This window comes from Mobula birostris, chromosome 13, assembly GCF_030028105.1.
Source record: "Mobula birostris isolate sMobBir1 chromosome 13, sMobBir1.hap1, whole genome shotgun sequence".
Lineage (NCBI taxonomy): Eukaryota > Metazoa > Chordata > Chondrichthyes > Myliobatiformes > Myliobatidae > Mobula > Mobula birostris.
Genome location: NC_092382.1, coordinates 95,477,317 through 95,493,171, shown reverse-complemented (window position 1 = coordinate 95,493,171; position 15,855 = coordinate 95,477,317). Strand labels below are relative to the sequence as shown.

Sequence of the window (15,855 nt, the reverse complement as noted above, 5' to 3'; positions counted from 1 at the left end):
TGAAGTCCGCATTCCGGTTCATGGTCCGGCCCATCGATCCGTATTCCAGGTTTTCCGGTTTTCCCTTGCCCTGTTGTGTGACTTAATGGAGGCACATGATTCAGATCTTGGGCTGGCTACATAAACAGCTCCCGGGTTCAGTTTCAGTTGCTGGACTGCTCCCTGCTCTTCCCTTCACCTTCCTGCCGGAGCCCTGCCTGAAGCCTTGCCTTGCCTCGCCTTGCCTCGTCTAAAGCCTCACCTCGCCTTGCCTAGGGGTCTGGGTCCTTGTCCAGCCTCTGGGTCGGAGTCCATGCACAGGCTCCTAGTTCCCAGTTCCCTGTCCTGGTCCCGCTCTTCTAGCCTAGTCTGTGCTCTTCTCCCAGCTCCAAGTTTGCTTCCAGTCACATCCCAAACTCTAGTCAAGTCCTGCTCCTAGTACTTCAGAGTGTGTGTCTTGCATTTGGGTCTGTTCCCAGCTCCCCCGTTATGACAATAAGACATTACTGCAAAGTGCAGGTCCTTCGGCCACAGATGTTATGCCGACCATTTTACCTTTTAAGGGTTAGATCAAACTAACCTCTCTCTCCCGCATTACCCTCCGTTTTTTGTTTTCTATGATCTACGTGTCTATCTAAGAGTTTCTTCAATTCCCATTAAGTATCTGCTTCTACTGCCAGCTCCGGCAGGGCGGTTCGCCCACCCGCCACACTCTGTGTGAAAAACATACATCTGCTGTCCTCACCATATTTTCCACTAATCGCTAAAAAAATATGCCCCCGTCGTGTTAGCCAGTTTCCCCTGGAGGGTGGGGGCGGACGGTGGAGTCTCTGGCTATCCACTCGATCTGTGTATCTAATGACCTTCTACCCCTCTACCGTGTCATAACTCATCCTGCCTCTCTCCAGAGAGAAGAGCCCGAGCTCAGTCGGGTCCGTAAGGGGCACGACTTGCCCCACACAAAACCCCGCTGACGGTTCCAAACAAGGCTGGATCTTCCCAAATGCTCGTTAATCCTGTCTCTAAGAACCTTCCCCAACAAATTCGCAAGCACTAACTTGAGACTCACTGATCCGTCTTTTACAGGATTATTCCCATTTCGATCCTTCAATAATGGAACAACATTAACCTGATTAGAAAACATAAATAGACGTCAGCCAACATTATGTTAATTTCATATCTGTATATAAGTGTCATTCCACAATTCCACTATATATATATATATTTCATTGCACAATATTTCTATATCGGACACTAGTGAGATCACGACCGGAGAATTGTCCACAGCATTGGTCACCGCTCTTACAGAAGCGGGGTGGAAGAGACCAGAGAAGGTTCAATTGACTGACGCTGTGAAATGGGAAGACAGTAGTTGGAGAAGAGATTGGACGGGTTGGGCGTGAATCTGCTGGAGTTTTACAGGAGTGAGAAGAGACTCGATCGAAACCTCTAACACCGCACCGCTTAAGAGAAATTTGGCTGGCTACACGGTTGGGGAGGGCTACAGTCCGGGCGTGAGTCGATGGGACCGGGCGGTAAATGGTTGGCACGGACTGTGTGGGCCGAAGGGCCGGCTTCTTCGTTGCGGTGTCCTTAGCGCTCTATCCAGAAGGCACGAATGAGAGCAGGGTGCTTGTTGTCCCGGGACATCATTGCCAATATCAGGGGACGGCTATTTAACTGAGAGGTGAGATAGTTGGTTCACCACTGAAGGGAAGCATCTTCATCGAGGGGCGGAGCGGTCGCATTTCCTGACTTTCAAGGGGGTGATGTGTTACTGCGGTCGAGGGAGAATGCGGAATAGACTGACATTAGACGCAGCGAAGCCCGAGGGTCGGTCGGAAGCCCGGAGGCCTGCCCTGGATTTGGAGGACCGTCCGCGAGAGAAAACTGGCAGGACAGTAAAAACTGACTGTAAAAGCTTTTATAGATATGTGAAAAGAAAAAGATTGGTTAAGGCAAATGTAGGTCCCCTACAGACAGAAACAGGTGAATTGATTATGGGGAGCAAGGACATGGCAGACCAATTGAATAATTACTCTGGTTCTGTCTTCACTAAGGAGGACATAAATAATCTTCCAGAAGTAGTCGGGGACAGAGGGTCCAGTGAGATGGAGGAACTGAGGGAAATACATGTTAGTAGGGAAGTGGTGTTAGGTAAATTGAAGGGATTAAAGGCAGGTAAATCCCCAGGGCCAGATGGTCTGCATCCCAGAGTGCTTAAGAAAGTAGCCCAAGAAATAGTGGATGCATTAGTGATAATTTTTCAAAACTCTAGATTCTGGACTAGTTCCTGAGGATTGGAGGGTGGCTAATGTAACCCCACATTTTAGAAAAGGAGGGAGAGAGAAACCAGGGAATTATAGACCGGTTAGTAGACCAGTTAGCCTAACATCGGTGGTGGGGAAACTGCTAGAGTCAGTTATCAAATATGTGATAACAGCACATTTGGAAAGTGGTGAAATCATCGGACAAAGTCAGCATGGATTTGTGAAAGGAAAATCATGTCTGACGAATCTCATAGAATTTTTTGAGGATTTAACTAGTAGAGTGGATAGGGGAGAACCAGTGGATGTGGTATATTTGGATTTTCAAAAGGCTTTTGACAAGGTCCCACGCAGGAGATTAGTGTGCAAACTTAAAGCACACGGTATTGGGGGTAAGGTATTGATATGGATAGAGAATTGGTTGGCAGACAGGAAGCAAAGAGTGGGAATAAATGGGACCTTTTCAGAATGGCAGGCAGTGATTAGTGGGGTACCGCAAGGCTCAGTGCTGGGACCCCAGTTGTTTACAATATATATTAATGACTTGGATGAGGGAATTAAATGCAGCATCTCCAAGTTTGCGAATGACACGAAGCTGGGCGGCAGTGTTAGCTGTGAGGAGGATGCTAAGAGGATGCAGGGTGACTTGGATAGGTTAGGTGAGTGGGCAAATTCATGGCAGATGCAATTTAATATGGATAAATGTGAAGTTATCCACTTTGGTGGTAAAAACAGGAAAACAGATTATTATCTGAATGGTGGCCGATTAGGAAAAGGGGAGGTGCAACGAGACCTGGGTGTCATTATACACCAGTCATTGAAAGTGGGCATGCAGGTACAGCAGGAGGTGAAAAAGGCGAATGGTATGCTGGCATTTATAGCAAGAGGATTCGAGTACAGGAGCAGAGAGGTACTACTGCAGTTGTACAAGGCCTTTGTGAGACCACACCTGGAGTATTGTGTGCAGTTTTGGTCCCCTTATCTGAGGAAAGACATCCTTGCCATAGAGGGAGTACAAAGAAGGTTCACCAGATTGATTCCTGGGATGGCAGGACTTTCATATGATGAAAGACTGGATGAACTAGGCTTACACTCGTTGGAATTTAGAAGATTGAGGGGGGATCTGATTGAAACGTATAAAATCCTAAAGGGATTGGACAGGCTAGACGCAGGAAGATTGTTCCTGATGTTGGGGAAGTCCAGAACGAGGGGTCACAGTTTAAGGATAAAGGGGAAGTCTTTTAGGACCGAGATGAGGAAAAACTTCTTCACACAGAGAGTGATGAATCTGTTGAATTCTCTTCCACGTGAAACAGTTGAGGCCCGTTCATTGGCTATATTTAAGAGGGAGTTAGATATGGCCCTTGTGGCTAAAGGGATCAGGGGGTATGGAGAGAAGGCAGGTACAGGGTTCTGAGTTGGATGATCAGCCATGATCGTACTGAATGGCGGTGCAGGCTTGAAGGGCCGAATGGCCTACTCCTGCACCTATTTTCTATGTTTCTATGCTTCTATCTCCTGTCAGAGTTACCTTATGCACCAATAGTCCTGCACCGAGAGTTACTTTCTGTAAAACAGTCAGGCTATTCATACAGCTAAATCTTCACGTGCTCACTGTCTTCCTGTATTATGATGCATCAGATCCGGAGTGGCAATCGAAACACTCTGGTTTCCTTGGCTGTGTAAGTCTAGGGAAGACAATCTCCGGCCCCGCCAGTCACCTGAGATTGAGGAGCCCCACCCCTCCCAAACCCCCGGTTGGCGTGGATGCTGTGTAATTCGCTATGCGGAGGGTGAGAAACATTGTCCAGTATTGGCCAGGATTTCCCGTAGGGTCCTCTGTTCCGCCACAGCCTCCAGTGTGTCCAGTTTGACTCCTGTAACACACCCAGACTTTCTAATCAGTTTATTGAGCCTGTTGGCATCGCCCGTGTTGCGGCTGGGGGTGTGTGCGTGGCGGGAGGGGGAAGGAGTTGGAAAAAAATCACTGTTCATATCGTCAGCTTGGAGGCCATTGCTCCTCCGACCTGAGAGTGACCTCATCGTGGAGAGGAGTGGAGCAGGAGGGGAGGCCGTGGGCCGACGTGTCGAAATGGGAATGGAGAGTGGAACCACGACGGGGTAGGCGGAACGGCAATGACAGACATTTAAAAGACACGTGGACAGGGGCGTTGATTGGAAACTTTCAGAAGATCGCGGGGGACAAACGCCGGCGGATGGGCCTGACTCCAATGTGGCATCGCAAGAGCCCGTTCAGCTGAAGAGCCTAACTACGTCATGTGCACCTGTGTATGACGATAACCCGTGAGCCGATGGGCCAGTGTACGTCATGTGAACCTGTGTATGACGATAACCCGTGAGCCGATGGGCCAGTCTACGTCATGTGCACCTGTGTATGACGATGACCCGTGAGCCGATGGGCCAGTCTACGTCATGTGCACCTGTGTATGACGATGACCCGTGAGCCGATGGGCCTGGCTACGTCATGTGAACTTCTCTATAACGATGACTCATCCCGCTTGTTTCTGTAGTTGCTTATGTCTCCGACTCTCTGACTCCAGGACTCGTGTGAAATGCCAAAGATGTCAAAAGGACGAGACAGGCAGAAGCTTACAAAGCGCGTACCAGAAGTCGTTCAGGTGGAAAGCAATGGGTCAAACTCACGATATAAAAGTCAACGCCTGAACAGGGACTTGAACCCTGGACCCTCAGATTAAAAGTCTGATGCTCTACCGACTGAGCTATCCAGGCTCCGGGGAAATGCGGCTCCAGAACGCCCACCGGAGGTTGAATGACTACCCTGGCATTGATCTGCTTCCGCCACGGTGATCCCTCCTTCCTCGCTGTCTTCTCCGACCCATTATCACCTCCGCCTCTGACGGAGAGTTTCGGGTTCAAGTCCCGGTCCAGACGCTGCCGCGTTCCCAGCACGAAGCACACAAAAGCTCACACGTGAGAGATTTACATTTAAGGTTTTATTTCAAAGGAGAAGTGCGGGAATTTTTTCTCTCTCCCTGTCAGGAGCCAGTGTACATTTATTATATAATTATCGATTATTATGCACATGTCCTGGAACATGGAACATAGCAGCCTCTAATCACCTTGTACACCTCTATCCACACAAACACGAGGAAATCTGCAGATGCTGGAAATTCAAGCAACACACATCAAAGTTGCTGGTGAACGCAGCAGGCCAGGCAGCATCTCTAGGAAGAGGTACAGTCGACTTTTCTGGCCGAGACCCTTCGTCAGGACTAACTGAAGGAAGAGCTAGTAAGAGATTTGAAAGTGGGAGGGGGAGGGGAGATACAAAACGATAGGAGAAGACAGGAGGGGGAGGGATGGAGCCAAGAGCTGGACAGGTGATTGGCAAAGGGGATATGAGAGGATCATGGGACAGGAGGTCCGGGGAGAAAGACAAAGGGGGGGGGGACCCAGAGGATGGGCAAGGGGTATAGTCAGAGGGACAGAGAGAGAAAAAGGAGAGTGAGAGAAAGAATGTGTGTATAAAAATAAATAACGGATGGGGTACGAGGGGGAGGTGGGGCATTAGCGGAAGTTTGAGAAGACAATGTTCATGCCATCAGGTTGGAGGCTACCCAGACGGAATATAAGGTGTAGTTCCTCCAACCTGAGTGTGGCTTCATCTTTACAGTAGAGGAGGCCGTGGATAGACATGTCAGAATGGGAATGGGATGTGGAATTAAAATGTGTGGCCACTGGGAGATCCTGCTTTCTCTGGCGAATAGAGCGTAGGTGTTCAGCAAAGTGGTCTCCCAGTCTGCGCCGGGTCTCGCCAATATATAGAAGGCCACATCAGGAGCACCGGACGCAGTATATCACCCCAGCCGACTCACAGGTGAAGTGTTGCCTCACCTGGAAGGACTGTTTGGGGCCCTGAATGGTGGTAAGGGAGGAAGTGTAAGGGCATGTGTAGCACTTGTTCCGCTTACAAGGATAAGTGCCAGGAGAGAGATCAGTGGGGAAGGATGCGGGGGACAAATGGACAAGGGAGTCGCGTAGGGAGCGATCCCTGTGGAAAGCAGAGAGGCAGGGGAGGGAAAGATGTGCTTAGTGGTGGGATCCCGTTGGAGGTGGCGGAAGTTACGGAGAATAATATGTTGGACCCGGAGGCTGGTGGGGTGGTAGGTGAGGACCAGGGGAACCCTATTCCTAGTGGGGTGGCGGGAGGATGGAGTGAGAGCAGATGTGAGTGAAATGGGATAGATGCGTTTGAGAGCAGAGTTGATAGTGGAGGAAGGGAAGCCCCTTTCTTTAAAAAAAGGAGGACATCTCCCTCGTCCTGGAATGAAAAGCCTCATCCTGAGAGCAGATGCGGCGGAGACGGAGGAATTGCGAGAAGGGGTTGGCATTTTTGCAAGAGGCAGGGTGAGAAGAGGAATAGTCCAGATTGCTGTGAGAGTCAGTAGGCCTATAGTAGACATCAGTGGCAAAGCTGTCTCCAGAGATAGAGACAGAAAGATCCAGAAAGGGGAGGGAGGTGTCGGAAATGGACCGGGTAAACTTGAGGGCAGGGTGAAAGTTGGAGGCAAAATTAATAAAGTCAACGAGCTCAGCATGTGTGCAGGAAGCAGCGCCAATGCAATGCACACAAATTGGAGCTGACCTTGAACTTCTCTGTCAGCGTGGAAACCCACACCACCTTCCGAATGTTGCTCGCAATCCATCTGGAACAAACGGGTCTCCCACCGGATCGTATGCTGCGACTGGTTCTCCCAAGCGTCTTTAATGTTTATCTCCTCATTAACAAAAGCCCCTAGCCCAACATGATTGTCCCTCACCCAGAATACCTCCCGCTGATTGAATGGCACACATTCTACCTCATCCCGATTAACCCTGGTCACACCCCCACAAACCTAGGCACACCCCGATTAACCCTGACCACACCTCAACAGACCCGATGACCTTTCTCAGGAGGGGCAAGATCCAAGAAAGGCAAGTGTTGGACCTGGTTAATGAAGGCGTGGGCCATATCAAAGTGGCAGGGTTGCGTGAAATTGAAGCTCAAGTGATGAGATTAAACAGCACAAGAGGGCTCATTTGCCCACTGCCCGATACTCTCAACACCTTATATTCCGTCTGGGTAGCCTCCAACCTGATGGCATGAACATTGACTTCTCTAACTTCCGTTAATGCCTCTCCTCCCCTTCACACCCCATCCCTTATTTATTTATTTTATATATTTCCCCCCTTTATTTCTCTCTCTCTTTTTTCTCCCACTGTCCCTCTCACAAAAACTCCTTGCCTGCTCGCCACCCTCCGGGCTCCCCTCCCCCCTTCTCTCTCTCCCCAGGCTTTCCATCCCATGATCCTCTCCCGTCTCCAATCTAGTATCCCTTTTGCCAATCACCTGTCCAGCTCTTGGCTCCATCCCTCCCCCTCCTGTCTTCTCCTATCATTTTGGATCTTCCCCCTCCCCCTCCCCCTCCCACTTTCAAATCTCTTACTAGCTCTTCCTTCAGTTAGTCCTGACGAAGGGTCTCGGCCCGAAACGTCGACTGTACCTCTTCCTAGTGATGCTGCCTGGCCTGTTGCATTCCATCAGCATTTTTTGTGTGTTTTGCTTGAATTTCCAGCATCTGCAGATTTCCTCGTGTGCACCTCATCCCTTCAACTATAACCCAAACAGGCTGAAAGCAGAACAGACCGCTCTTACAGAGCTGCTAAATGAAATAGCTACAGCTAACAGTGAAGATGCGAACCAGGGCACTGCACCGTCGACGATCTTGAATCTTGAATCTGAAAACAATCTTCAGTGCAATCAATTCTACATAGAAAGTGCTCATATTATGTATTTATATGGCTTTATTGCATTCCTTATGCTTATTATACCAATCATTTGGTTTCCTTTACAATTGTACAGTGAGGAAAGGAAGAGAACTACTTTCCGTAACCAGACGGGGCTGCAGCTCCAGCGCATGCGCACACCGTTGGGGGTGTAACCGTCTCGACTTCCTTGATCGTCTACGGGAGTGGGTCACTGAGGGGCTCCGGTCTTTTGGGAAGCGTTTGAGGGCGGAGTTCCCCTCGGTAAGTCCCTTGGGGCCCTCAAGAGCGGGGGGGAAGTCGCCAGACGTTTAACAGAACCGGCTCCGGGTGCAGCTTGAAGTCGGCCGCAGACATTTAAGCCCACTTTCCTGTCTGGGTTTCGTATCGAACGCGAGAGTCCGGGAGACGCGGCTGGGGAACCGGTGGGCGGAGCGATTCGTGCCTGTGTGAACCCGCCCCTCACTCTTACGTTTCTCATTGGACAATCCGCCCATCACTCTCGCCAAGCGCGCGACCACCCCACCCCGCCACCGCGTGTCCACGCTCCTCATAGGGCAACGCACCCATCGCTCTGGCGAACGAGCACGATGTCCCGCCCGTAGAATTGGTTAATCATGGAAGGAACTACATTTTAATTCGCAATATTGTCTTTCAATATCTACAATCTGCAGGGCTCTTTATTGTCATTTAACTATTTCCATGGGTACTGTCAAACGAGACTGCGTTTCTCAGGAGCACATATATACGGCTCAATAACCTAGGAGAGTTAGAATTAAATCTGGGAATGAATTACGCGTGAATAAACAAAGTAAAGTGCATACATTAAACATTGCAGGGGACAGAACAGGCAAAATGCAGGAGGAGCTCAGTAGGTTAGGCAGCGTCTACGGAAGGAATAAACAGTGGAATGAAAGGTCGGAGAAGCCAGAATAAGATGGGAGCAGGGAGGGGAGGAAGTACAAGCTGCCAGGCGACAGGTGAAGACAGGTTGGTGTCCCGGTCTCAGCACCCTCTGCCATTTCTACTTCCAACTTCCCTGGCAGTTCTTTCCGCACCTCCACCCTCCCCCACCACTCCCCATGCAGTAACTTAAAAAACTCTCTGCCTTGCAAAAGCCAAGAGATTCTGCAGATGCTGGAAATCCATCGTAATACACACAAAACGCTGGAGGAACTTTCCTCCAGCACATAGTATGTGTATGCTTTTCCCCTGCAATATCCGACATTTCTTCCTGGGCAAAAAGACAGACTACCATATCTACAACCCAATCAACACTTACATAGAAGACAGAAATTTACAGCACATTACAGGCCCTTCAGCCCATCTACTCTACAAACTGCCCAGAATTTCCCTACCGCATAGCCGTCTATTTTCCCAAGCTCCAGGTAGCCTATCGTTTCCGCCTCCACCACCGTCACCGGCAGTGCATTCCACACACCCACCACTCTCTGTGTGAAAAACTTCCCTCTGACATCCCCTTGGTACTTATTTCCAAGCACCTTAAAACTGTGCCCTCTGGTGTTAGTCACTTCAGCCCTGGGAAAAAGCCTCTGACTGGCCACATGATCAATGCCCCTCATCGTCTCATACACCTCTATCAAGTCACCTCTCATCCTCCGTCGCTCCAAGGAGGAAAGGCCGAGTTTACTCAACCTATTCTCAGAAGGCACGCTCCCCAATCCAGGCAACATCCTTGCAGGAGTGAGGAAATCTGTAGGTGCTGGAAATTCAAGCTGCACATACAAAATGCTGGTGGAACACAGCAGGCCAGGCAGCAGCTCTAGGAAGAGGTACAGTCAATGTTTCAGGCCGAGACCCTTCGTCAGGACTAACTGAAAGAAGAGATAGTAAGAGATTTGAAAGTGGGAGGGGGAGGGGGAGATCCAAAATGGTAGGAGAAGACAGGAGGGGACGGGGGGGATCTAAGAGCTGAAAAGTTGATTGGCAAAAGGGATACGAGGCTGGAGAAGGGAGGGGATCATGAGACAGGAAGCCCGGGGAGAGAGAGAAGAGGGGAGAGGAGTCCAGAGGGTGGAGAGCAGGCAAGGAGTTATAGTGAGAGGGACAGAGGGAGAAAAAAGAGAGAGAGAGAAAGGGGAAAAATAAAAAAATATATAAAAATATTAAATAAAAAAATAAGGGATGGGGTTAGAAGGGGAGGAGGGGCATTAACGGAATTAGAGAATTCAATATTCATGCCATCAAGCAACATCCTCATAAATCTCCTCTACACTCTCCCTATAATATCCATATCCTTCCTGTCGTGAGGTGACCAGAACTGAGCACAATACTCCAAGTGCAGTTTGACCAGGGTCTCATGTGGCTGTCAGATTCTCTCAAATTGTTCCACAGTTTTTGATGCTCCAGAAAGAAAAATGATCCAAGTGTGTGTCCGATCTCTCCTCACAGCTCTTATCCTCTTCAGAACCAGAATCAGGCTTACTAATCATTGAGATGTGTCGTGCAATCTGTTGTACAGTGCAGGGCGTAAAATAAATTGTCAATTACAATAAAGGTCGGAAATTGAGCAAAAAATAGTGAGGCAGTGCGTGTGGGTTGAATGTCCAGTCAGAAACCTGGTGGTGGGGGTGAAGAAGCTTTTCCTGTAATGCCTCCTTGAGGACAGCAATGAGAAGATGTCACGTCCTGTATGCTGAGCGTCCTTAATGATGGATGCTGCCCTTTTTGGGGTATCACCTGTTGAGCGTGTCCTTGCTGGGGGGGGCGTGTCCATGGGGGAGCCAGCTGAGTTTACAACCCTGCGCAGTGCCCCCTCCATACCAGATGGTGAGGTGACCAGTCTGAATGCTCCCCGCAGGACGCCTCTGTGAAAGTTTACAGGAGTCTCTGGTGCCCGAGCCAATCCCCTCAAACTCCTGGTGAAGTAGAGCCACCTTTTTGCTATTGCATCGATACGGTGGAGATGTTGGCATGCAGGAACGTCCTTCCACCACAAACTGCTCCACGGGGACGGGCATGTGCTCCCTCAACATCCTGAAGTGCGCGGAGAACTCCCCTTTTCGCTAATCCAGGCAGACTCCTTCTACAGACGTTCAACGTCCTTCCTGTGATGGGGTAACCAGGGCTTCACACGTCCCAGAGAGTGCAGAGAGTGCACACCCCGTGTCCACTTTATTCGGTACAGACTGGGACTCGATGGGGTCCCCTGCTGCTGCAGCCCATCCCCTTCCAAAGTTTGACACATTGTGTGTTCAGGAGTGCTTTCCTGTGCAGCTCTGTGCTGCCACATGCTTGTCTGAGTTACTGTCACCTTCCTGTCAGGTTGAAGCAGTCTGGCCTTTCTCCTCCGGCTTCTCTCATCAAAAAAGCATTTGTGTCCACGCTGGATGCTATTTTCCCCCTTGTTTTTTGCACCATTCTCTGTAAGCTGAAAATCCCAGGAAATCAGCAGCAGTTCCTGAGATACTCTGATCAACTGTCGCCCGGCACCAGTAACCATCCCACGGTCAAGGTCACTTGGGTCACACTTCTTCCCCATTCTGGTCTGAACAGCAGCTGAACCTCATGGCCGTGCCTGCATGCTCTGATGCATTAAGTTGCTGCCACATGATTGGCTGCTCAGGCACTTGTAACGACCACCTGACTCTATGATGGACCAATGCGATTCAGCTTCACCTTGACAAGCTTGGGTTTCCCATAAGAACATAAGAAATAGGAGCAGGAGTCTGCAAAAATCTATCCCACCTTGTCTTAAACATATTTAAGTGGGCATGCAGGTACAGCAGGCGGTGAAAAAGGCGAATGGTATGCTGGCATTTATAGCGAGAGGATTCGAGTACAGGAGCAGGGAGGTACTACTGCAGTTGTACAAGGCCTTGGTGAGACCACACCTGGAGTATTGTGTGCAGTTTTGGTCCCCTTATCTGAGGAAAGACATCCTTGCCATAGAGGGAGTACAAAGAAGGTTCACCAGATTGATTCCTGGGATGGCAGGACTTTCATATGAAGAAAGACTGGATGAACTGGGCTTGTACTCGTTGGAATTTAGAAGATTGAGGGGGGATCTGATTGAAACGTATAAGATCCTAAAGGGATTGGACAGGCTAGATGCAGGAAGATTGTTCCTGATGTTGGGGAAGTCCAGAACGAGGGGCCACAGTTTGAGGATAGAGGGGAAGCCTTTTAGGACCGAGATTAAGAAAAACTTCTTCACACAGAGAGTGGTGAATCTGTGGAATTCTCTGCCACAGGAAACAGTTGAGGCCAGTTCATTGGCTATATTTAAGAGGGAGTTAGATATGGCCCTTGTGGCTACGGGGATCAGGGGGTATGGAGGGAAGGCTGGGGCGGTGTTCTGAGTTGGATGATCAGCCATGATCATAATAAATGGCGGTGCAGGCTCGAAGGGCCGAATGGCCTACTCCTGCACCTATTTTCTATGCATGTTTCTATGTATATTTACTGAGGCAGCCTCCACTGCTTCATTGGGCAGAGAATTCCACAGATTTACCACCCTCTGGAAAAAGCAGTTCCTCCTCACCCCCGTCCCAAATCTACTTGTCCGAACTATGAGGCTGTTTCCTGTAGTTCTAGTCTCACCTATTAGTGGAAACAACTTTCCCGCCTCTATCTTTTCTATCCCTTTCATAATTTTGTATGTTTCAATAAGATCTCCTCTCATCCTTCTGAATTCATAAGAACATAAGAAATAAGAGCGGGAGTAGGCCATCCGGCCCATCGAGCCAGCCCCGCCATTCAGTAAGATCATGTCTGATCTGTCCGTAAACTCAGATCCACCTACCTGCCTTTTCCCCATAACCCTTAATTCCCCTACTGTGTAAAAGTCTATCCAACTGTATCGTAAATATATTTAGTGAAGAAGCCTCAACTGCTTCCCTGGGCAGAGAATGCCACAGATTCACCACTCTCTGCGAAAAACAGTTTCTCCTCATCTCCGTCCTAAATCTTCTCCCCAAATCTTGAGGCTGTGTCTCCTAGTTCTAGTCTCGCCTACCAATGGAAACAACTTTTTACTTCTATCTTATCTATCCCTTTCAAAATTGTGCACGTTTCTATAAGATCCCCTCTCATTCTTCTGGATTCCAGAGAGTACAGTCCCAGGTGACTCAATCTCTCCTCATAGTTTAACCCCCTCATCTCTGGAATTAACCTGGTGAACCTCCTCTGCACCGCCTCCAAAGCCAGTCTATCCTTCCTCAAGTCAGCAGAGCAGAACTGCACGCAGTACTCCAGGTGCGGCCTCACCTGTACCCTGTACAGCTGCAGCATCACCTCCCTGCTCTTCAATCCCGTCTCACCTTCAAAGTCAAAGTCAGTTTTTACCAAAGTTTGTACTTGTTACCTATCCTCAAGCACTTTGTCTGGCAGCTTGTTCCATATACCGACAGCCCCCCCCCCCACCACCTCCCGGTGCCCCTCCCCTCTCACCTTAACCCTGTACGGGAAAATAAAGAGACAACAGAATTTATGAAAAGCTGTATATAAACTGCAAAACAACTCCACAAATCGTCACTGACAAATCCACTCTTTGTTCCAGAGTGCAGGAGCTGACGGTGGCCCGGTGTCACCATGGCAACAAACGCCAACTCCAGGGCGGACCTGCTGGCGCTGACAGAGGACAGGGACCCAGGTGGGTGACGGAATGGCGGAGCAGAGAAGCCGATGGGCTGAACGGCCTTGTTCTGCTCCCATGCCTGGTTCTTCAAAAGGCAGGAGTTCGGAGGGGGGTGACCGCACGGGGGTCTGGACGGTGGGGAGAGGCATGGTAAGGGGAGTGGTTGCAGTTTTTTCCCTGGGGTCGGGGAGCCTCAAGCCAGTGGGGCAAACGTTTAGGGTGAGAGGGGAAAGAATTTAATGGGGCAGGTTTGTTTTGACACTGAGGGTGGCAGGTCTACGGTATGAGTGGCAGAGGCGGGTCCATTGGCAGTGTTTAAAAGACATTTGGACAGGGACGTGGCGCAATACAGCCCTTCAGCCCATCCTGCCCATGCTATCCACGAGCCCAACCCTGCCAGCCCCAATTATTGGCATTCATCCCATCTTCCTCTATGTAGCAAACCAAGTGCTTCGTCAAGAATATTGCTGTCCCCACCTCAACCTCATCCTCTGGCAGCTGGTTCCTCGTAATCACCTCCATCTCTCACCCTGTTTACCCCTCAACCCCTCGTGTTTACCCTTTCACCCCCCCCTTTCCCCCCCAGTTCTGGGCTCCCCTACCCTGGGGAAAAGGATGTTACCATCCAGCTTATCTGCACCTCATAATCATAAACTTGACTGTGAGGCCCCCCAGCGCTCTCCTGCAGAGCAGGCAGATAGATGGAAGAGTGGAAAGGGCCGTGGGTCAAACAGGACTGGCTTAGATCAGCACCTGGGTCTGCATGGGCAAGCTTGGTCAAAGAGCCTTTCTCCATACAGAGTGTTACTATCTCTGGGCCTGTACTCACTGGATTTCAGAAGAACAGGGTTGGGGGGTGGTGGATCTCATTAAAACTATGGATTATTGCAAGTCCTATAGAGTAGATGTGGAGAGGGCGTTTCCTATAGTGGCAGAGTCTGTGACCAGAAGGCACAGCCTCAGAATAGAAAGACACCTCATCAGAACAGAGACGAGGAGGAATTTCTTTTGCCGGGGGCGGCGAATCTGTGGAATTTATTGCCACAGATGGCATGTCATTGGGTACTTTTAATTCTGAATTTATTGAAATCTTACAGACATCCAAACCGCGAGGGAGAAAAAAATCTTTGCATTATGACCCCGTCGCAAAGTACATAATAAATAAATCTATCAATTACAGTACATGTATATTGAATAGATTAAACATCATGCCAAAAACAGAAATTGTATTAAAAAAAAGCCAGGTTGTGTGCAAGGATTCAATTTCCATTTAGGAATCGGACAGCAGAGGGGAAGAAGCTGTTCCTGAATCGCTGAGTGTGTGCCTTCAGGCTTCTGTACCTCCTACCCGATGGTAACAGTGAGAAAAGGGCATGCCTTGGGTGCTGGGGGTCCTTAATAATGGACGCTGCCTTTCTGAGACACCGCTCCTTGAAGATGTCCTGGGTACTTTGTGGGCTACTGCCCAAGATAGAGCCGACTAAATTCACAAGCCTCTGCAGCTCTGTAAATTGTCTTTCCAGGACCTCTTTGCTTTTGCTTCCTATGTCATTGGTACCAATAGGTACAAAGACATCTGGCTGCTCTCCATCCCTCTCCAAAATGTTGTGGACACAATCCGAGACATTCCTGACATCTGGGAGGCAACATACCATTCTGGTATCCTATTCACCTCCACAGAACCTCCTGTCTGTTCCCCTGATTATTGAGCCCCCGATCGCTACCACTCCCCTCTCCTCCCCCTTCCCCTCCTGCACCACGGACCCATGCTCAATGCCAGTAACCCGGTCTCTGTGGCATTCCCTTGGGAGGGCATCCTCCACAACAGTATCCAAAACGGTATACTTATTATTAAGAGAAATGGCCTCAGGGGTGCTCTGTAAATCAATTACGGGATACGTATACTGAATAGATTAAAAATGGTGCCAAAAACAGAAATAATATGTATTAAAAAAGTGAGGTAGTGTCCAAGGGTTCAAAGTCCATTTAGGAATCGGAGGGCAGAGGGGAAGAAGCTGTTCCTGAATCGCTGAGTGTGTGCCTTCAGTCTTCTGTACCTCCTACCTGATGGTAACAGTGAGAAGAGGACATGCCCTGGGTGCTGGAGGTCCTTAATAATGGACGCTGCCTTTCTGAGACACCGCTCCTTGAAGATGTCCTGGGTACTTTGTAGGCTAGTGCCCAAGACAGAGCCGACTAAATTTACAACCCTCTGCACAAGAT

At 49.5% G+C, this 15,855-nt stretch overlaps 1 protein-coding gene and 1 non-coding gene across 2 annotated transcripts in view; one reads left to right on the top strand and one right to left on the bottom strand.

Moving 5' to 3' along the window:
• Positions 1–4,924: 4,924 nt before the first annotated feature.
• On the bottom strand, positions 4,925–4,997 carry trnak-uuu (transfer RNA lysine (anticodon UUU)). The gene has a single exon. It is a non-coding gene; the product is annotated as a tRNA-Lys (tRNA).
• Positions 4,998–8,221: 3,224 nt separating this feature from the next.
• The window catches only part of LOC140208061 (NACHT, LRR and PYD domains-containing protein 12-like), a 56,402-nt gene continuing 48,768 nt past the window's right edge, over positions 8,222–15,855 (top strand). Inside the window, 2 exon segments of the mRNA XM_072276587.1 lie at positions 8,222–8,297; positions 13,555–13,647. Coding sequence (XP_072132688.1) covers positions 13,587–13,647 — 61 coding nt within the window. The 5' untranslated portion in view covers positions 8,222–8,297; positions 13,555–13,586.